The 23429-nt window shown below is 41.0% G+C and overlaps 1 protein-coding gene across 1 annotated transcript; it reads left to right on the forward strand.

Moving 5' to 3' along the window:
• The first annotated feature begins 1714 nt into the window (after nucleotides 1-1714).
• LOC136678744 (C-type lectin-like) lies at nucleotides 1715-21983 on the forward strand. Its single transcript, XM_066656873.1, has 4 exons — nucleotides 1715-1754; nucleotides 6328-6669; nucleotides 6780-7142; nucleotides 21656-21983. The coding sequence occupies exons 1-3, from the start codon at nucleotides 1715-1717 to the stop codon at nucleotides 7139-7141; spliced, it is 744 nt and encodes a 247-aa protein (XP_066512970.1). The 3' UTR covers nucleotide 7142; nucleotides 21656-21983.
• The last annotated feature ends 1446 nt before the right edge of the window (nucleotides 21984-23429 follow it).

Genomic DNA, 23429 nt, shown 5'->3' on the forward strand with positions numbered 1-23429 from the left:
ACAAGGTACTACACAGTTTATTTAAACTTCCACTCCAGGAATCTTTAAAGTTTGTATCTTTTTCTTCATTGAACTGATGAGAAATCAGATAAAATCAGATAAAAAGAACATTTGTCCAAAATAATCTTCAGGCTTGAATGCCATCACATCCTCACAGAAATGGACTGACTCAGGGCCCTAAAGGCTTAACGTGAAAAACAGGTTGTTGTCACTGAACATGTCTGGAAGGGATTTTATGCAAAGTGTGTTCTGGTGAAACTGATCATCAGTTGTTTCTGAGGTAAAGAGGAAGGGATGGAGAGATCAGAGATAAGAGAGAAGACAGAGGGAAAGAGAGAGAGTCACTCGGAGAAGAAAAAACATGGTATGTGTGTAACATCATTATTGTTCCTGTTAGAATATATGTGTAAATGCATTACAGAGTTTTCATGGCTGAATATTTTTTTTATTAAACATTGTTCCCATTCATTCATCCACCATCTGCCTCAGGGGTCCACATTCTACCAGTCAATGCTTTTCTACAGAGATGTTACAGCTTGTGTCCAGAGTGGGTGAACACTAAAGACTCACTTCACTAACTTTAAAACTTATACTTACTTTTGGACATTGTGGACGTTTGATCATTTATTTAGTTCTACTGGACATAAGGTGGTCATTGTTGTCTTTGTGCTGGTAGATGGAGATATGCAAAGCATCTCAGAGCAGAACAGAGCATCTGCTGATAACATCAGTGACTAATTTTAATAAAAAGTTTCCTCTGTTCTCAGAGAGTCACGTTACCTGTTATTACAATAATCCAGAGTTTATCATCAATAGCTATAAAAACTGCAGTCCAGGAACGTACATTCAATAAGGTAATACATTCTGACAAAATCTCATTGAGAATTAACTCTATTTGTGGCTTAATTCCATCAAATCCTCACAGAACTGGACTGGATCAGTCTAAAGGGTTGATACTAAACACAATTGACTCTTGTCACTGAGCGTGTGATGAAAGAGATAATGCAAAGTGGCTTTCCCCAAAACAGACAATGACTCAGACTTATATGTGATGTAAAGGAGGGCGTGGAGAGATCAGAGATAAGAGAGAGAGAGGATAGAGAGAGATACAGAGTCACAGGGAGAAGAGAAGACGACAGAAGTGGACACTGAGAGGAGAACAGAACCAACACCGAGGTAGGATTCATGTTTCATTAACATTAACTCAGAGCTAAAGAAACTGCTCCAGTCTTCTGCTGGGGTTAGTTTTCATAGTGGACACTGGATAAAGAGAAAGTTCTACATGTTGCCTGATTTGGCCATGATAAAAATGAATTAGATTCCTCATGAAGACAGAAAAGGCAGGTTCTAGATGTTGTATTTGTGAGTACAGGATGTAATTTTTAAAATACTAAGTGAATGTTTTGGAATAAGATCAGTGTATGATTATTTTAGACATTAGAAGTAATCTCCAAAGTTCTATGTAGTTAATTAAACAATACCAAGAGATTGCTACTAAAATTCATGGGTCCTTGTTATTTAAAAAATAAAATAAAAACATAGACAGAGCCCCAATTACAATCTCATAATTCATGGGGAAAATTATGTCAGAAAGTGCGCAACATCCTCCATCAAATATCCACAGCAGTGTTCACAGACCACATTATATTCTATTCAGCAGTAGAGAATAATTTAGTAATGTTATATTTGAAGTAATATTTTTTTTCTCTCAGAAATGGATCTGAAGTGGGTTTCTGTCATCTACTTTTTCTCAGGTGAGTGTGTCTTCACTTCTGTTTGTAAATTGTGTTTACTGAGAACCAATTGTCAAAAAGTCACCATGTTGAAACAATCTATTATCAATGCAGTGGTGTCTGAGGGCTCAAAGGCCAAAGTTTTTTTTTCGTTTTTTTTTTTTCTCATATTTTACATTTTTTTTGTATATATAATAACTCCATATAACAAACTGCTGTAAATTTATGGTGGATTTACAACAGCATCTTACCATATTTTAGAATAATCCCCAGATCACCACCTCAACGTGGTGGCGGGTTTTGTGTGCCTGCGTGAGCCTAGGAGCTATGTTGTTGGGGGCAATAGACCCTGGTAGGGTCTCCCAAGGCAAATTGGTTCTAGGTGATGGGCCAGACATCAAGAGTGATCCATCAAGACCAAGATGAAGAGAGTAAAAACAGGGACACAGTCTCCCTTGCCCGGAGTAGAGTTACCGGGGCCTCACCCTGGAGCCAGGCCTGGGGGAGGGGCTCCTTGGCGAGTGCCTAGTGGCTGGACTTTCACTCATGGGGTCTGGCTGGGCTCAGCCCGGAGGAGCAACATGGGTCCACTCTTCCATGGGCTTACCACCTGTGTGAGAGGTAGTAATCTGGGTCTGGTGCATTATGGATCGGGTGGCAGCCAAGGTTGAAGGCCCTGGCATTCTGATCCTCGGTTACTGAAACTGGCTTTTGGAACATGGAACGTAACCTCTCTGGTGGGAAAAGAGCCTGAGCTGGTGCGCTATGTTGAGAGGTACCAGCTAGATATAGTTGGCCTCACCTCGACACACATTATGGGCTCTAGAATCAATCTCCTTGAGAGGGGCTGAATGCCCTTTCACTCTGGAGTTGGCCAGGGTGAGTGGCGTAAGGCAGGAGTGGGCTTACTCATAGTCCCCCAGCTACGTTGGGGTTTACCCCAGTGAAGGAGAGGGTTATTTCCCTGCACCTTCGGATTGGGGAAAGGACTCTGACGGTTGTTTGTGCTTATGCACCAAACAGCAGTTCAGAGTACCAGGCCTTCTTGGGGACCATAGAGAGGGTGCTGGAGAGCACTCATTCGATTCAATTTAGATGATCAACTTTATAGTTGTATCATCAGACCTGCGGCCTTATGTTCTGGACACTCAGGTGAAGAGAGCTGCTGAGCTGTCAACTGATCACCACCTGGTGGTGAGTTAGGTCAGATGGCGGGGGAGGATGCCGGACAGACCTGGCAGGCCTAAATGTGTGCTGAGGGTTTGCTGTTTGGCAGAGGAACCTGTCAGAAAGAACTTCAACTCCCACATCCGGCAGAGCTTCGACTGCATCCCAGGGGAGGCCGGTGACATTGAGTCCGAATGGGCCATGTTCCGGACCTCCATTGTTGAGACGGCTGAACAGAGCTGTGGCTGCAGGGTTGTCAGTGCCTGTCATGCCTGACTGTATATGGTGGGGGTGGGGAATTGTTGACCTCAACTGTGGACATCATTAGGCGGTGGAAGGAATATTTTGAGGATCTTCTCAATCCCACCAGCACGTCTTCCACAGAGGAAGTAAAGTTTGGGGACCCTGAGGAGGGCTCGTCTATCACTGGGGCTAAGGTGCCTGAGGTGGTAGGAAAACTCCTTGGCGGGTAGGGCCCTGGAGGTGGATGAAGTTCATCCCGGGTTCCTCAAGGTTCTGGGGCTGTACATGGTATTTAGTCGGAAAAGGGTGGAGTGCTCTCTCCAGGTTGGAAGTGAGATCCTGCCTCAAGTGGAGGAGTTTAAATACCTCGGGGTCTTGTTCACGAGTGAGGGAAAAATGGAGCGTGAGATTGACAGGCGGATAGGTGCAGCGTCAGCAGTAATGCGGGCTCTGTACCGGTCCGTTGTGGTGAAGAGAGAGCTGAGCAGAAAAGCAAAGCTCTTGATTTGCTGTTCAATCTATGTCCCAACCATCACCTATGGTCACGAGCTTTGGGTATCGACCGAAAGAATGAGATCGCGAGTACAAGCGGCTGAAATGAGTTTTCTCCGCAGGATGTCTGGACTCTCCCTTAGAGACAAGGTTAGGAGCTCGGACATCCGGGAGTTTACCTGCCGCTCCTCCATGTCGAGAGGAGCCATTTGAGGTGGTTCGGGCATCTGGGTCGAATGCCTCCTGGACGCTTTCTTGCTGAGGTGTTCTGGGCATGTCCAATGGGGAGGAGGCCCCGGGGCAGACCAAGAACCCGGTGGAGAGACTACACTGCACTGGGAACACCTTGGTATACCCCAGGAGGAGCTGGAAGAAGTGGCTGGGGAGAGGGAGGTCTGGGTTTTTTTACTCGGATTGCTTCCCCTGTGACCCAGACCCAGATAAGCGGTGGAAAATGGATGGATGGATGGATACTGTTAAATTATCATACTTCAAACATAAAACAAACAGCAATGTTTTCAGGCAACAACAGTAAATAACTGTAATTTACCAGAATACAGTACTTTCTGTCAAGCTCTGGAAACATGCACCATCTTTTCTTTTACGAGTCCAGTCCCTATCCATCAGCATCGTACTGATGACTGTAGGCTAATGTTTCTGTTTTAATGATTTCTGCTCAAAATGCACTTACTTCTTGAGTCACAAATGTGGAAATTTCCTGAACTTGGGGTGAGAAGGATGATGTGGCTCAGCTGCTTATTTTCCCCACTGTTCGTGAACACCTCTAGTCTTTGTGGTCGGACGGTGTTGCACATCAGCACAGCATTCAGTCAGTGCATGTAGCACCTAGAAGTGTTTATTGATTTAATTATCAGAAGAAAAATTAATCCTTCATTGTTCATGATACGATTCATTTGTGAGGAAGATATTTGGACTACACAGTTCCAGCAAAAATTCACATGAAATTCAGGCAAGCAGGTAGGTAGCTGTTAGCATTAGGCTTTTCTCCTGATATTGATGATAATGTCCAATAATGATTAGTCTGCATAATAAATGAGCCTTTAAGATTTCAGATGATGTTAATTAGGTTTATTTCATTAAGTTACTAAAATGAACGAAGAAGATCTGTAGCTTCAGCAATGTTACATAGCATGTTACAAATATAAGCTAGCCTATTAGATAGCCTATTAGCTCTCTCTCTCTCTCTCTCTCTCTCTCTCTCTCTCTCTCTATATATATATATATATATATATATATATATATATATATATATATATATATATATATATATATATATATATATATTTACCAGTGACATGTTATTGCTAATAGTTTTGTTTGTTTGTTTTCTAGGGACATGTTATCAGTGATTGAAGATCCCAGCCCAACACTAGCTCAGATTTATCACTGTAGTGCCATTTTTACAGTCACTAGGTTCCAGACAGTGTTTTTGATGTTATTGTAAACCAGTACTACACTGTTATTTATGCTACTTAACTAAGCCTCTTATGGTCCTGAGTTCAGTAAAGTCATCCATTCAACTGTAAAAATAATTGAGGGCTTTATATAAACTACATTAACAAAACTTCATGTCATGTGTCCTTCTGGAATTCCACCTTTATTTAGAAGAATGTTGAAGAATTAAAAGAAAACCATTTTAAAATATTTACTGCCAGGGTGTATTCCTGCCTTGCGCCCAGTGATTCCGGGTAGGCTCTGGACCCAATGCAAACCTGAACAAAATAAGTGGTTACAGATAATGAATGAATGAATGAATGAATGAATATTGTACTGTGAATGTTATATTCTGGTTTTCATGTTGTTCTCAGCTGTCTGTGGTGTGTTGCGGCATATTCCTCATCAATATCACTTTGTGAATGAGAATAAAACCTGGAATGAAGCTCAGAGCTACTGCAGACAGAACTACACTGATCTGGCGACCGTCAGCAACATGGAGGAGATGAAGAACCTGAACACGATTCTCAAAGATAAAACTACCAGCCCAGTGTGGATCGGTCTAAACAGAGAGAACACTGGGAGATGGCAGTGGTCTCTGGGTGATGGAGATATGTACAGAGTGAGAGCGCAGTACAGGAACTGGAGCAGTGGAGAACCAAACAATGCTGGAAAGAGTGAGTTCTGTGTTGCGATGCAGAAAGATGGAACCTGGGTGGATACTGACTGTAATGATAAATACTCTTTTGTGTGTTATGATGGTAAGATCACACAGACACATAGTACTGAAAATCATAGACATTTCTTATATAACTAGACCTACTGGACTCTTACACTGTATGGACAAATGTATGTGGACACTTTACATCTGTTTAAACTTTTAGAAAACATCTTTCCCCAATCATGTGGTGTTACTGTCAAACATCTCTGGGTTGTGGTGTTGTGTGTTCTTCTTGTATATGTGTGGGTTTCCTCCCATGGTTAATAAACACACATTAGTTTGATTGGCCACTAAACAGTGTTCTTAGGTGTGAGTGACCTGCTGAGTGTGTGATGCCCTGTGATGGTCTAGGGCTCCATCCTGGGTGTGTCCACGCCTTGTGACCAGTAAAACTAGTATCAACATACCTTTGACCATATTGAGTAGATGTGTATCATTAACTGTTCTTCTGGCTGCTGAAGAAGAGAGAACTGTACTGTAACAGAGCCATAGATAAAATAACTCTTGTGTTTTCAGGAAACAAGGCACATAATCAAACATATAGGTTTATTCCTGATGCAAAGACCTGGCGTGAAGCTCAGAGCTACTGCAGAGAGAACTACACAGATCTGACCAGTGTTAGAAACCATAGTGAGAACCAGCAGATCTGGAGTATAACAACTAGAAATAGTAATGTGTGGATCGGTCTGTTCTACGACTCCTGGCAGTGGTCAGATCAGAGTAACTCTTCATTCCGATACTGGAGGTCTGGCCAACCAGATACTCAGGATGAGAAATGTGCTGCAGTGTATATGAAGGACCAGGGCCAGTGGCATGATGAAAAGTGTGAAATTATGATTCCATTCGTCTGCTACCAGAGTGAGTGTCATTTCACTTTTTTTTAACATTGATTATACAACCCTCTATAGATCGTCCTATTTGACCTCACACACAGTTACTAAAACACCCTGCTTTCCTTCCTTCTCCAGATCAGCTGCTGTTGGTGAATCTGACCCGGACCTGGAAAGATGCTCTGAAATACTGCAGGAAGAACCATGTGGATCTGGTCTCAGTTCTCTCTGAGGAGGTCCAGTCCTGGGTGAAGGAGTTGGCTCAGAAAGCCTCCACTGATCATGTTTGGCTGGGGCTACGTCACACCTGCACTCTCAACTTCTGGTTCTGGGTCAGTGGAGAGTCCATCTGCTACCAGAACTGGGCTCCAGGGAACGGGACCGGGGGAGAAGACTGTAGATCTGGAGAGAGATCTGGAGCGGTGGGATCGAGTGGAGGACAGCAGTGGGTCAGTCTGCCACAGAACCAGCAGCTCAACTTCATCTGCTCCATCTACTGAGGTCAGTTACACTTTGTTTGTCACTGGAATATTGAAGTGGACATTGTAACACTCACTGGTTCTTTCTCTTCTCAAAGATGAAGACTGAAGCCAGGTGTGTTCCCTTTCTGAGACACAGAAGATCCTCAGTGGGAAGATCCTTACGTTCAGTGATGTTTATGATTTCCTGCATTATTACTGGGTTTAATGGGTGGTGAGTAAATATGTACATTTTGATAACAATGTTGGATGTTTAGTGCGCAGATGAATGGTTTTCTTCCTGAAATATATGTGGTCCTCAGTCATGAAACAAACAGAATGAGTTTGTTGAATGGACACATTGTTAAAGACCATGGTCTTCAAATTTCAGTTTTAAACATTGTTTCAGGTTTGATCTATTTTTACAGTCCTTTTTTTTGTGTGTGTGTTTGATTTGTTGTGTATCGCTGTGTCATTATCATCATTACTCTCTATACACCAGTTTTGTCACCAGTTAAAAATAAAATCAATAAAACTGCTTTATAAAATTCTATGAAGTTTTGATTGTAAATCTTGTGCTCTAATAAAACAAATGCACAAATCCTCTCTGTACTGGGGGTGCATGATATGGACAAATATATGATGTGCGATAATGTTCTTGGACATCCCGGTATCAATGTGAAACTTGAGGAATTAAGATTAAAATAAAGAGTGTGTGTGACTCTGAACAGCAGTACATTCATAACCTGAAAATAAGCAGTTTTTACTGTGTAATGTATTCAGAATAATTATATTTATTTTGCAGGTTTCTTCAACAAGAAGTATCTCCTTAAATTAGATAAGGAGTATATAAACTGTGATAGTGCATGCAGTTTGTGCAATGCAAGGCTGTATTCCCTGAACCACCACAAATAACAGTTCAAATAAATAAATAAGAAAGTGAATAATAGATATAGAAATTCACGCTATGACTGACCGGCCTCATCGCCTTCCTGCGCCCCCACGTTTGGAAACCACCACCTTAAATTAAGGTAAAGTTTGTTGTGTTCCCTGTGATGGTACCTACAAGGACTGAGCATGGCCACCTCGTTTAATGTATTCTCAGACCCTGTGTCCCTTTTTGGTACAATATTTTCCTCACTTTAAGGGTTCACAATTGGAACTTAAATGATGGAAACAAAAGCCTGAAGGTGAATGAATGCCTTGGACCAAATATCTCAATCAGTTTAAGCCTCCAATAAACATCCTACTATTTGTAGAATATTCACACATCTACATCTACATCCCGCAGAACAATTCAGAATTTGCACAAAAGAAAAAAAGTTCCTGCTGAGACTATGGTGGTTTCTACACTTCAAATCCACACTTTAGTTTTGGGCATGGTGGTCTCGGCCTCATGTGCAGCTGCTTCAGAGCATCCCATTCTACCAGTCAATGCTTGGCTATGGAGTTATTACAACCGTTGTCTACAATGTGTGCAGCTTAAAGACGCAGACCTCACTAACTACAAACACTGTCCTTACATTTGGACGTTGTGGACATTTGGACATGTATTTAGTTCTACTGGACATAAGGTGGTCACTGCTGGGTTGGTGTTTATTAGACTGAGGTGAGCAAACCATCTCAGAGCAGAGCAGCTGCTGATAACATCACTGTCTAATTTTCATAAACTCTTTCCTTGTTCATACCCTTCCTTTCAGAAATGTCCAGAAACTCATGCTGACGTAGTGTGTTTACACCTGTCTGACGCCTGTAAACTGTGAATGCAAATCAACGGCACACATCCTGAACCCACATGACCCTGGTGTTTCCACGTCCTAAAGCCTGTGTTTACGTTCTGGACATCAGTGTGACCTAATGATTTCAGTGTCTGATATTTATTTCTATTAAATATAATCTACAGGACTGTTTTTATAATATTCTTAACACATAGGAGTCTCTGTAAAACCACACGTGTAAAAATATATGATAATACCATGATGAAACAAATAAAATTACAAATGAAACCAGAAGCACCAGTTGTTACCTTAGTGATATCATGAGCTGAACATCCAGGTACAATGTAAAGCACTGCTGTGCAGAGCCGGTGATTTAAAGCTGGTGAGGGACAGACAGGTGGTCGACTGCATCGAAGACTGCAGGGTGGTCTATGAGAATCAGGACTGATGACATTTTGGTTGGTCTTGCACCTTCTGGAAGTGCGGTGTGAACATGATCTGTAGAGTGTGCCAAAGGAGCCGAATTCTTCATCTCATGTGAGTTGTAGTTCAAAGAAATAATTCATAAAATAGAAAATAATTCATTTGAAAAACATGGTTTGTGTGAAACCACTGACACCTCACTACAACAGTCTCAGGGCCCTAAAGGGTTAATATCAAAACAAGAGGTTGTTGTTGACTGGACGTGTGCTGCACCTGACTTTTATGCAAAACATGTTTTGGTGAAGCAGATGTCCATCAGTCTGGTGTCGGAGGTAAAGAGGAGGGGTTTGGCGAGAGAGAGAGAGAGTTACAGAGTCAGAGGGAGAAGAGAAGACGACAGAAGTGGATGCCGAGAGGAGAACAGAACCAACACAGAGGTAGGATTCATGTTTCTTTAACATTAACTCAGAGCTAAAGAAGCTGCTCCAGTCTTCTGCTGGGGTTAGTTTTCATAGAGGACACTGGATAAAGAGAAAGTTCTACATAGTGACCCAGTTACTGTGAGGTACACACTCCAAAAGAACTGGAGAATTACTATCTGGAACATCATTGAACTACACACAGGTTCTAGATAATAGCTGAGTAATTTTTTTTTTTTCAAATAATCCATAATTCTTTTGGATATTAGACATTTTCTTGTGTGAATTACCAAGAACAAAATATATGGAAACTACACTTAGCAACGTTACTAAATTACACTGCGATCCCAGACTGGTTCTAGAATTTTTCTGAACATTTTAAGGTATAAAACAGAGAAAGATGAAGTTCATTCATTCATTCATTATCTGTAAGCGCTTATCCAGTTCAGGGTCGTGGGGGTCCAGAGCCTACCTGGAATCATTGGGCGCAAGGCTGGAATACACCCTGGAGGGGGCGCCAGTCCTTCACAGGGCAACACAGACACACACACATTCACAGACACTTTTGAGTCACCAATCCACCTACCAATGTGTGTTTTTGGACTGTGGGAGGAAACCAGAACACCCGGAGGAAACCCACGCAGACACGGGGAGAACACACCAACTCCTCACAGACAGTCACCCGGAGTGAGAATCGAACCCACAACCTCCAGGTCCCTGTGTGACTGCAACACTACCTGCTGCGCCACCGGGCCTCCCAGAAAGATGAAGTATTGTGTAAAAAATCCCTCAAATCTAGATGGATTTATTACCAGAGTTAGAGTCTAGAGATAAAATCTGTGAAAACACAGGTAATGAAGTTGCAGGGGTGTTTTACACACTCTTCACAATATACACAGGTTCACACTCATTTACAACACTTTCATTGGTCAGTCACCAACATTTGTAATTTGATGAATCAGTAACGATATGTTTGGTGTTAAAAGTTGAGACGGACATAAATATCTTTAATTTGAATGTTTCCTGAAGTGTATTTCACTTGTTTGTGGAAGAAGACAATGATAAAGTATCGAAAGCAGAAATAGTTTTAGGGTTTGTTTTAGTTGGATGTACACCGTGGACCAAATATCAGATATAGGTAGATACCGGCTGTATTAAACATTTTTATAACTCTAACTCTTCTTCCACAAACAAGTGAAATACACTTCAGGAAACATTCAAATTAAAGGTATTTATGTCCGTCTCAACTTTTAACACCAAACATATCGTTACTGATTCATCAAATTACTTCTGTGCTGTTTGATTCAGTTCATTTGATCTAATATTTTCTACTGCTTCATATATCCTCATATAGCATTTAAAAAATATATTTTCTTCCTCTATATTTCATTTCATCTTATACGGTCACTATCAAAAAATAATCAAATAAATAAAAAAAACATTGATCTTCAAAAAAGTAATATAAAAGAGTGATAGATTTGTTTCTCAGTAATTTTTGAACATTTCTATTGGTTCATTCATCAAGAGTTCTTGAAATCATTAATCCTTTTTTCTCCTCTAGACAGTGACAATATCCATTAATTTATTTCCATGTAAACCTTTGCTGTTTGCCAGGATGCTGTTGTAAAAAAGAACAAGGGTAAAAAATATATATATATATATAAATAAATAAATAAATAAATAAATAAATAAATAAAAAGTAAAAATTAAATTGACCAGGGGGAACATTCTAGATTTTAATATAATCTCTACAGTCAGAGAAAATACTATTGGTAAACTTTCATATTTTATTGCTGATGTTCAAAGATATGTAAAGTATAATTCTTCTGAATTTTCTTTTAGAAATGGACCTGAGGAGTATTTTCATCTTTTTCCTTTTCTCAGGTCAGAGATTGTTTCTGTTTGTGTTTGTGATTTTTATGTATATTTTTTAATTATTTCTAAAGAATTAGTAGATAGTTGTGGCACAGTGGTGCAGCAGGTTGTGTCTCAGTCACAGCTCCAGGGACCTGGAGGTTTGGAGTTCGAGTCCTGCTCAGGGTGATTATCTGTGATGAGTGTGGTGTGTTCTCCCTGTGTCTGCGTGGGTTTCCCCCGGGTGACTGTCTGTGAGGAGTGTGGTGTGTTCTCCCTGTGTCTGCGTGGGTTTCCCCCGGGTGACTGTCTGTGAGGAGTGTGGTGTGTTCGCCCTGTGTCTGCGTGGATGTCCTCCGGGTGACTGTCTGTGAGGTGTGTGGTGTGTTCTCCCTGTGTCTGCGTGGGTTTCCCCCGGGTGACTGTCTGTGAGGAGTGTGGTGTGTTCGCCCTGTGTCTGCGTGGATGTCCTCCGGGTGACTGTCTGTGAGGTGTGTGGTGTGTTCTCCCTGTGTCTGCGTGGGTTTCCTCCGGGTGACTGTCTGTGAGGAGTGTGGTGTGTTCTCCCTGTGTCTGCATGGGTTTCCCCCGGGTGACTGTCTGTGAGGAGTGTGGTGTGTTCGCCCTGTGTCTGCGTGGATGTCCTCCGGGTAACTGTCTGTGAGGTGTGTGGTGTGTTCTCCCTGTGTCTGCGTGGGTTTCCCCCGGGTGACTGTCTGTGAGGAGTGTTGTGTGTTGGCCCTGTGTCTGCGTGGATGTCCTCCGGGTGACTGTCTGTGAGGTGTGTGGTGTGTTCTCCCTGTGTCTGCGTGGGTTTCCTCCGGGTGACTGTCTGTGAGGAGTGTGGTGTGTTCTCTCTGTGTCTGTGTGGGTTTCCTCCGGGTGACTGTCTGTGAGGTGTGTGGTGTGTTCTCCCTGTGTCTGCGTGGGTTTCCTCCTGGTGACTGTTTGTGAGGAGTGTGGTGTGTTCTCCCTGTGTCTGCGTGGGTTTCCTCCGAGTGACTGTCTGAGGAGTGTGGTTTGTTCTCCCCGTGTCTGTGTGGGGGTGTGTTCTCCCTGTGTCTGTGTGGGTTTCCTCCTGGTGACTGTTTGTGAGGAGTGTGGTGTGTTCTCCCTGTGTCTGCGTGGGTTGCCTCCGGGTGCTCCGGTTTCCTCCCACGCTCCAAAAACACACATTGGTAGATAGATTATCAACTGACGTGTCCATAGGTGTAAATGTGTGAGTGTGTGTTGCCGTATGAAGGATTGGTGCCTTCCCACATTCCAGGCTGTATTCCCACCTTACAATCAATAATTCCTGGTAGGGTCCTTACCCACCTTGACCCTGATCTGGATAAGGGTTACCGAAAATTAATGAATTATGCATTAATTCCTTTTTATGACCTACACACAGGTCATTATCATTTCTACATGAAGTCAACTTCAGGCATTGTTGTTTAAGACATTAGCAGATGTAGCAGTGATCACTAGCTAAATGGTATTGCTGCTTTGGGATATATTTGTAATTTAGTGCTTTGACCCCAGATATTGCCACTAGTGGATATACAGTTACAGTACATGTATTCACAATACATTTGCATGTTTCTGGCCAAGTATCTGGATAAAATCTAGTAAAAAATATCAAGTAACAACACTGATGGTATTTGTCCAGTATTTCTGTTGTTTTAGAGAGTATTGAATAAACCAGTGGTGATTGTTTGTTTAAACACTGTGTGGAAATCAAATCAAATTAAATCAAAATATACTTATATAATACCTTTTACAACTGATGATGTCACAAAGCAGCTTTAAAGAATTTGTAAAACACTTTTAAGTGTGTTCATTTCCAATAAACTACACTTTTCCTGGTTCTCTTTACAGCTGCGTGTGGGATATCTGCAGATGTTCCTTATCAGTATGTTCTTGTGAATGAGAATAAAACCTGGACTGAAGCTCAGAGCTACTGCAGACAGAACTACACTGATCTGGCCACCGTCAACAACATGGAGGAGATGAAGAACCTGAACACGACTCTCAAAAATAAAACTACCAGCTCAGTGTGGATCGGTCTAAACAGAGGGAACACTGGGAGATGGCACTGGTCTCTGGGTGATGGAGGTCTCTACAGTGAGGGAGCAGAGTATTGGAACTGGAGAAGTGGGGAACCAAACAACTCTGGAGGGATAGAGTACTGTGTCGTAATTTGGAAAGATGATGGAAAATGGAATGATATTAAATGTGATAATCGTTTCAGTTTTGTGTGTTATGATGGTAAGAACTCCCAGATTCAGATTAATGTAAAGCATTATCACTTCATAAAATGCATCGGAATATTTTTAACTCTGACTGAATTTGTTTCAGAAAAGAACAGCACCCACAGATATATATTTATGAATGAAACAAAGACCTGGCCTGAAGCTCAGAGCTACTGCAGAGAACACTACACAGATCTGGTCACTGTGAGGAACCAGACGGAGAACCAGGAGATCTGGAATTTATCAAAGTTATCTCTAAACTCCAGTTATGTCTGGATCGGTCTGTTCAATGACTCTTGGCAGTGGTCAGATCAGAGTAACTCCTCATTCCGATACTGGACATCTGGACCAGATAATTATGGTGAAAATCAGAAACAGGAGTGTGCCATGGTTTCCAAGCATGGTCAGTGGACTAATCTGATCTGTGATGAGGAACTCCCCTTCATTTGCCAAGAGAGTGAGTCATGATTCACTGACAACTATTTGCCCATGTAAATAACATAGCAAATAAGGATTAACACAACACATCTTAACCTATTCACTTATATAAAACTTAACAATTTTACTTCCTCTAATGTTTTTAACAGATGACAATGATGTATCTGCATCAGGTTCTCATCAATATCACTTTGTGAATGAGAGTAAAAACTGGACTGAAGCTCAGAGCTACTGCAGACAGAACCACACTGATCTGGCCACCGTCAACAACATGGAGGAGATGAAGAACCTGAACACGACTCTCAAAGATAAAACTACCAGCTCAGTGTGGATCGGTCTAAACAGAGGGAACACTGGGAGATGGCTGTGGTCTCTGGCTGATGGAGGTCTCTACAGTGAGGGAGCGGAGTACAGGAACTGGGACAGTGGAAAACCAGACAACTATAAAGGGACAGAATACTGTGTCACAATGTGGAAAAATACTGGAAAATGGAATGATGACAGATGCGATAAACTACACCCTTTTGTGTGTTATGACGGTAAGAACTCCCAGATTCAGATTCATGTAAAGCATTATCACTTTATTAAATGGATCGGAAAATTGTAAATTCTGACTGAATCAATGTTTCAGAAAAGAACAGCACTCACAGATATATATTTATGAATGAGACAAAGACCTGGCATGAAGCTCAGAGCTACTGCAGAGAACACTACACAGATCTGGTCACTGTGAGGAACCAGACAGAGAACCAGGAGATCTGGAGTATATCAAAATCATCTCATAACAACGATAGTGTCTGGATCGGTCTGTTCAACGACTCCTGGCAGTGGTCAGATCAGAGTAACTCCTCATTCCGATACTGGAGGTCTGGACCAGATAAATATGGTAAAAATGGACAGCAGCAGTGTGCCGTAGTGACTGAGGACGGTCAGTGGACTAATCTGACCTGTGACAACAAGCTCCCCTTCGTCTGTCGAGAGAGTGAGTCATGATTCACTGATTCAACAATGAGCTGATTAATTATAATATACACTTAATTAACAATTTTAAACTCATTAAATGCTGTCTGTTGTTTCTCATTGACCTCTGTCCTGTTGTCTCCAGATAAAATAGTGTTGATGAATCTGACTCTAACCTGGAAAGAAGCTCTGAGATACTGTCGGGAGAAGCATGTGGATCTGGTCTCAATTCACTCTGTGGAGGTCCAGTCCTGGGTGATGGAGGTGGCTCAGAAAGCCTCCACTGATTACGTTTGGCTGGGGCTACGTCACACCTGCACCCTTGGCTTCTGGTTCTGGGTCAGTGGAGAGTCCATTTGCTACCAGAACTGGGCTCCAGGGAACGAGACCGGGGGAGAAGACTGTTGCTCTCTAGAGAGATCTGGAGTGGTAAATTCGAGTGGAGGACAGCAGTGGATCAGTTTGCCTGAGAACCAGCAGCTCAACTTTATCTGCTCCACCTACTGAGGTCAGTTACTCTTTGTTTGTCACTGGAATATTGAAGTGGACATTGTAACACTAAAAAAAAAAAAAAAAATCCCTGCTGAGAAAATGGGTGTTTCTACACTTCAAACCCACACTTTTGTTTAGGGCATGGTGGTCTCAGCCTCACGTGCAGCTGCTTCAGATCATCCCATTCTACCAGTCAGTGCTTGGCTATGGAGTTATTACAACCGTTGTCTACAATGTGTGCAGCTTAAAGACGCAGACCTCACTAACTACAAACACTGTCCTTACATTTGGACGTTGTGGACATTTGGACATGTATTTAGTTCTACTGGACATAAGGTGGTCACTGCTGGGTTGGTGTTTATTAGACTGAGGTGAGCAAACCATCTCAGAGCAGAGCAGCTGCTGATAACATCACTGTCTAATTTTCATAAACTCTTTCCTTGTTCATACCCTTCCTTTCAGAAATGTCCAGAAACTCATGCTGACGTAGTGTGTTTACACCTGTCTGACACCTGTAAACTGTGAATGCAAATCACCGGCACATATCCTGAACCCACATGACCCTGGTGTTTCCACGTCCTAAAGCCTGTGTTTACGTTCTGGACGTCAGTGTGACCTAATGATTTCAGTGTCTGACATTTATTTCTATTAAATATAATCTACAGGACTGTTTTTATAATATTCTTAACACATAGGAGTCTCTGTAAAACCACACGTGTAAAAATATGTGATAATACCATGATGAAACAAATAAAATTACAAATGAAACCAGAAGCACCAGTTGTTACCTTAGTGATATCATGAGCTGAACATCCAGGTACAATGTAAAGCACTGCTGTGCAGAGCCGGTGATTTAAAGCTGGTGAGGGACAGACAGGTGGTCGACTGCATCAAAGACTGCAGGGTGGTCTATGAGAATCAGGACTGATGACATTTTGGTTGGTCTTGCACCTTCTGGAAGTGCGGTGAGAACATGATCTGTAGAGTGTGCCAAAGGAGCTGAATTCTTCATCTCATGTGAGTTGTAGTTCAAAGAAATAATTCATAAAATAGAAAATAATTCATTTGAAAAACATGGTTTGTGTGAAACCACTGACACCTCACTACAACAGTCTCATGGCCCTAAAGGGTTAATATCAAAAACAAGAGGTTGTTGTTGACTGGACGTGTGCTGCACCTGACTTTTATGCAAAACATGTTTTGGTGAAGCAGACGTCCATCAGTCTGGTGTCGGAGGTAAAGAGGAGGGGTTTAGAGAGGGAGAGAGAGAGAGAGAGAGAGAGAGAGAGAGAGAGAGAGAGAGAGAGAGAGAGAGAGAGAACGAGAGAGAGAGAGGGAGAGAGAGAGAGATAGTATCACTGTCTGATTTTAATAAACCCGTTCACCTTCGTTCATGTTCCCATTATGTCATCATCAACATTAATTTTTATACTTCAATTAAGGATTGATAATTCAACCTTAAAACATTTGCTGTCCAGTTTCTTGTTGAGTACTTACACTCCTTGTGGTTGAATGCTACCAAATGCTCACAGAAATACACTGGTCCTGGGCTCTAAATGTCAAATAAAAGTGTCTCTTTTCTCTGTCCATGTGATGAGGGGATTTTATGTAAAGTATGTGTAGGTGAAACAGACGATCCACTCAGACCTATAGGTGAGGTACAGAGGAGGAGTTAGAGAGGTCAGAGATAAGAGAGAGAGGATAGAGAGAGATACAGAGTCACAGGGAGAAGAGAAGACGACAGAAGTGGACGCCGAGAGGAGAACAGAACCAACACCGAGGTAGGATTCATGTTTCATTAACATTAACTCAGAGCTAAAGAAGCTGCTCCAGTCTTCTGCTGGGGTTAGTTTTCATAGTGGACACTGGATAAAGAGAAAGTTCTACATAGTGACCCAGTTACTGTGAGGTACACACTCCAAAAGAACTGGAGAATCACTCTGAGAAACATCACTGAACTACACTGAGAACCTACACAGGTTCTACAAACTACATTTTTTAAGAGAAATAAGAACACACTAGATGAATATACTTTGTAGTGTGATAAAATACACAGAGGCCTCAGACAGGTTCTAGATATTACCTGATTTGGTCACAATCAAAAAGAATGACATTTCTCATGAAGACAGAAATAACAGGTTCTAGATGTTGTATTTGTAAGTACAGGAATGTAATTGTTAAACTACTAAGTGAATGTTTTGGAATAAGATCGGTATAGGATTATTTTTGACATTAGAAGTAATCTCCAAAGTTCTCTGTAGTTAATTAAACAATACCAAGAGATTGCTACTAAAATTCATGGGTCCTTGTTCTTTAAAAAATATAAAACATAGACACAGCCCCAACTACATTCTCATGATTCATGGGGAAAACGATGTCAGAAAATGCACAATGTCCTCCATCAAATATCCACAGCAGTGTTCACAGAGCACATTATCTTCTATTCAGCAGTAGAGTATAATTTAGTATTCATTCATTCATTCATTATCTGTAACCCTTATCCAATTCAGGGTCGCGGTGGGTCCTGAGCCTACCTGGAATCATTGGGCGCAAGGCGGGAATACACCCTGGAGGGGGCGCCAGTCCTTCACAGGGCAACACAGACACACACACATTCACACCTACAGACACTTTTGAGTCACCAATCCACCTACCAATGTGTGTTTTTGGACTGTAGGAGGAAACCGGCACACCCGGAGGAAACCCACGCAGACACGGGTAGAACACACCAACTCCTCACAGACAGTCACCCGGAGCGGGAATCAAACCCACAACCTCCAGGCCCCTGGGTTTCTGTCATCTACTTTTTCTCAGGTGAGTGTGTCTTCACTTCTGTTTGTAAATTGTGTTTACTGAGAAACAATTGTCAAAACGTCACTGTGGTGAAGCAATCTATTACCAATGCAGAGGTGTCTGAGGGCTCAAAGGCCACAGTTATTTTGTTTTTCTCATATTTTACATTTTTTTGCCCTTGTACTTTATGCAAAATAATTCCATCTAACAAATTGCTGTAAATTTATGGTGGATTTAAAACATCATCTTACCATATTTTAGAATAATTATAAATTACTGTAAAATATTCATACTTCAAATGTAAATAAACAGCAATGTTTTCAGGCAACAACAGTAAATAACTGTAATTTACCAGAATACAGTACTTTCTGTCAAGCTCTGGAAACATGCACCATCTTTTCTTTACGAGTCCAGTCCCTATCCATCAGCATCGTACTGATGACTGTAGGCTAATGTTTCTGTTTTAATGATTTCTGCTCAAAATGCACTTACTTCTTGAGTCACAAATGTGGAAATTTCCTGAGCTTGGGGCGAGAAGGATGATGTGGCTCAGCTACTTATTTTCCCCACTGTTCGTCAACATCTCTAGTCTTTGTGGTTGGACTGTGTTGCACATCAGCACAGCATTCAGTCAGTGCATGGAGCACCTAGAAGTGTTTATTGATTTAATTATCAGAAGAAAAATGAATCCTCCATTGTTCGTGAGACGACTAATTTGTGAGGAAGATATTTGGACTACACAGTTTCAGTAAAAATTCCACATGAACTTCAGGCAAGCAGGTAGGTAGCTGTTAGCATTAGGCTTTTCTCCTGATATTGATGATAATGTCCAATAATGAGTAGTCTGCATAATTAATGAGCCTTTAAGATTTCAGATGATGTTCATTAGGTTTATTTCATTAAGTTACTAAAATGAACAAAGAAGCTCTGTAGCTTCAGCAATGTTACATAGCATGTTACAAATATAAGCTAGCCTATTAGCTCTCTATATATTTATATTTTAGCAGTGACATGTTATTGCTAATTGTTTTGTTTGTTTGTTTTATAGGGACATGTCATCAGTGATTGAAGATCCCAGCCCAACACTAGCTGAGATTCCTCACCGTATTTGCATTTTTACAGTTACTAGGTTCCAGCCAGTGTTTTTGATGCTATTTTAAACCAGTGCTACACTGTAATTTATGCTACTTAACTAAGCCTCTTATGGTCATGAGTTCAGTAAAGTCATTCATTCGACTGTAAAAATAATTGAGCGCTTTAAATAAACTGCTTTAACAAAAATCCATGTCATGTGTGTCCTTCTGGAATTCCACCTTTATTTAGAAGAATGTTGAAGAATTAAAAGAGAGCCATTTTGAAATATTTACTACCAAATAACAATAATAATAATAATAATAATAATAATAATAAAACTACTGTTATATACCATAATTAATATACAATAAAATGCTGTTAAAATATATGAAAAAATATTATACTGTAAAAGACTGGCGCCCCCTCCAGGGTGTATTCCTGCCTTGAGCCCAAAAATTCCAGGTAAGCTCCAGACCCACCGTGAACCTGAACTAGATAAGTGGTTACAGACAATAAATAAATGAATGAATTGTACTGTTAAAATATATGACAAAAAAAATACGTAAAATACCAGCATTGCTGTTGCCACAGTGCTCACAGTGAGCATCACCATCTGGGTGATGGAGATATGTACAGTGAGGGAGAGGAGTACAGGAACTGGAACAGTGGAGAACCAAACAATGCTAGAGGGAGAGAGTTCTGTGTTGCGATGCAGAAATATGATGGAACCTGGCTGGATGATGGCTGTAATCATCAATACTCTTTTGTGTGTTATGATGGTAAGATCACACAGATACAGAGTACTGAAAATCATATACATTTCTTACATATATAGAGCTACTGGCCTCTTACACTCTATGGCCAAATGTATGTGGACACTTTACATCTGTTTGAACTTTTAGAAAACATCTTTCCCCAATCATGTGGTGTTACTGTCACACATCTCTGGGTTGTGGAGTTGTGTGTTCTTTCTGTGTATGCGTGGGTTTCCTCCCACGATTCAAAAACACACATTAGTAGTTTGATTGGCCACTAACAGTGTTCTTAGGTGTGAGTGACCTGCTGAGTGTGTGATGCCCTGTGATGGACTAGGGCTCCATCCTGGGTGTGTCCACGCCTTGTGACCAGTAAAACTAGTATCAACATACCTTTGACCATATTGAGTAGATGTGTATCATTAACTGTTCTTCTGGCTGCTGAAGAAGAGAGAACTGTACTGTAACAGAGCCATAGATAAAATAACTCTTGTGTTTTCAGGAAACAAGGCACATAATCAAACATATCGGTTTATTCCTGATGTGAACCTGACCTGGCGTGAAGCTCAGAGCTACTGCAGAGAGAACTACACAGATCTGACCAGTGTTAGAGACCAGAGTGAGAACCAGCAGATCTGGAGTATGACAACTACAAGTAGTAGTAGTAATGTGTGGATCGGTCTGTTCAACGACTCCTGGCAGTGGTCAGATCAGAGTAACTCTTCATTCCGATACTGGAATTCTGGCCAGCCAAATTATCAGGATAAAACAGAGAACTGTACTGCAGTGCGCATGGAGGACCAAGGCCAGTGGCATGATGAAAAATGTGAAATTATGCACCCATTCATCTGCTACCAGAGTGAGTGCTAGATCACTTTTTTTTTTTTACATTGAATATACAACCCTCTGTAGATCGTCCTGTTTGACCTCACACACAGTTACTAAAACATCCTGCTTTCCTTCTATCTCCAGATCAGCTGGTGTTGGTGAATCAGACACGCAACTGGAAAGATGCTCTGAGATACTGCAGGGAGAACTATGTGGATCTGGTCTCAGTTCACTCTGAGGAGGTCCAGTCCTGGGTGATGGAGGTGGCTCAGAAAGCCTCCACTGATCACGTTTGGCTGGGGCTACGTACCACCTGCAGACAGGGCTTCTGGTTCTGGGTCAGTGGGTTCTCCATCTGCTACCAGAACTGGGCTCCAGGGAATGGGACCAGGGGAGAAGACTGTGGTTCTGGAGAGAGATCTGGAGCGGTGGGATCGAGTGGAGGACAGCAGTGGGTCAGTCTGCCACAGAACCAGCAGCTCATCTTCATCTGCTCCAACTACTGAAGTCTGCACTTTGTTTGTAACTGGAATATTGAAGTTAATATAAATTTTCTTCTTCCTCTCAGAAATGAAGACTGAAGCCAGATGAGCGCCCTCTTCAGGACCCAGTGTCAGAAGATCCTCAGGTTCAGTGGTGTTTTATGTTTTCTTGAGTTATTACAGGGCTTTATGGGTGGTGAAGTAATATTTACACTTTGATTCTAAACTATGATGTTTGGTGTGTAGATCGAACCTTTCTTTTTCCTAAACTTTGTGTTCCTCGGTCAGGAAACAAGCAGAATTAGTTTGTTGAGTGGACACATCTAGTTTAAAGCATGTTCTATGGGGATTTCTATATGTATTTATGTATTATACAATACAGAGTTTACACTTGATTTAGACTGTGAGTAGCTTATTTCCTTGACACATGTACAGTTAGAGAGTTATTATTATCTTTTTTTATTGAAATTAGAGAGAATATTGAACTGAATGTAACTTATATATATATAAAAAAAAAAACCTTCAAATCATATGTTAATGATAAACAAATCTGATGATGCTGATAGGAAACCCCTTTGGAAAACATTTTATATTCAAATGTCAGATTTAAATATTTTGTTCACTTTTAATCAAAATTCTATGCTCCTTTTGGAATTTTCCAATGTTCTAAACTTTATTCACCCTTTGCTCTGTTTTATCACAGTTTCCTCAGATATATAAGTAATAAACTTTATTAAATCATATGGAATGTGGAGCATAATTACTTTGTTATTCCCACTTTTACAATTAATACGTGTCTGTATGAATTATTATACATTTTTTGCTCGTATTTATTCTTTCATCAAAGTATATAATAACTGACACATGCTAGGAAAAACAAAGAAAAAAACACAATCTAGGTTACAGGTTTAAATTCTGAATTTCAGTGTTTGTTAAATTCTATCTGTTTTCAGTATTATAGCTGATATATGTAAGAAAAGTTGGTTTAAAAATCAAAAGAAGTAAGCTCACTTAGCAAAGTGTGTGTGTTTACGATGTTACAGGTTGTTTTGGGAACACTACATATGTCTTTATATATTAATGTCACACACAGACACAGCTCTAAAAAGCTCCAGCTTCATGGACTGGTTACAGGAGGATTTGAGAGTTCATTAACTTCCAGTCTCAGGAAACACATCCTACACCTGTTACTCACAGAGGAATCTTAGGATACTCTGAGCGCACAGCCATCAGTTTCACCCACAAACACAGTTGTCCTTATCATGAGATTCCTTAACATTCATCTGCATTTCATTCATTGACACATTCACCCTTCTACAGACTCCCAGAAACATGGAAAGAGATAAGAACAATGAGGAAAACCTCTTCTAACATCACTTTTTCTAAGTCTGTGTCATATTTTGAAACAAATCTTTGAAATCTGCTGTGTAGACCTGATTATATCCTTGCAACTGAGCGTTAATGTGGTCAGGTTCTGGTGCTGGATGAACTCCCAACTCACCTTAAATGTATTAGATAGTGCTCCAACACTCCAGGGAACACAGGTCCACTTTTCCACAGCCCAGTCATGGTTCACGGGGGCATTTTAACCTGCTAATTGACAGCTGACATTGAGTAAAGTGGACTGAGCATCATTTGCAGCTGAGTGTAATCCAGGATGTTGGTGTGTGGATATAATGTTTCGAATAATTTTGGAATTTTTTCATATGACCCACTTACTACAGATGATATTTTCATATGCGAGTTTTGTTTAAGAGGCACAGGTGATAAAAAAAAAATAAAAATAAAAAAAATACTTTGTGAATTATTTTTGTTTGAAGTTAACTGATGGCATGACTTTCAACAAGGTACTACACAGTT

The sequence above is a fragment of the Hoplias malabaricus genome, chromosome 2 (assembly GCF_029633855.1).
Source record: "Hoplias malabaricus isolate fHopMal1 chromosome 2, fHopMal1.hap1, whole genome shotgun sequence".
In the NCBI taxonomy this organism is placed as follows: domain Eukaryota; kingdom Metazoa; phylum Chordata; class Actinopteri; order Characiformes; family Erythrinidae; genus Hoplias; species Hoplias malabaricus.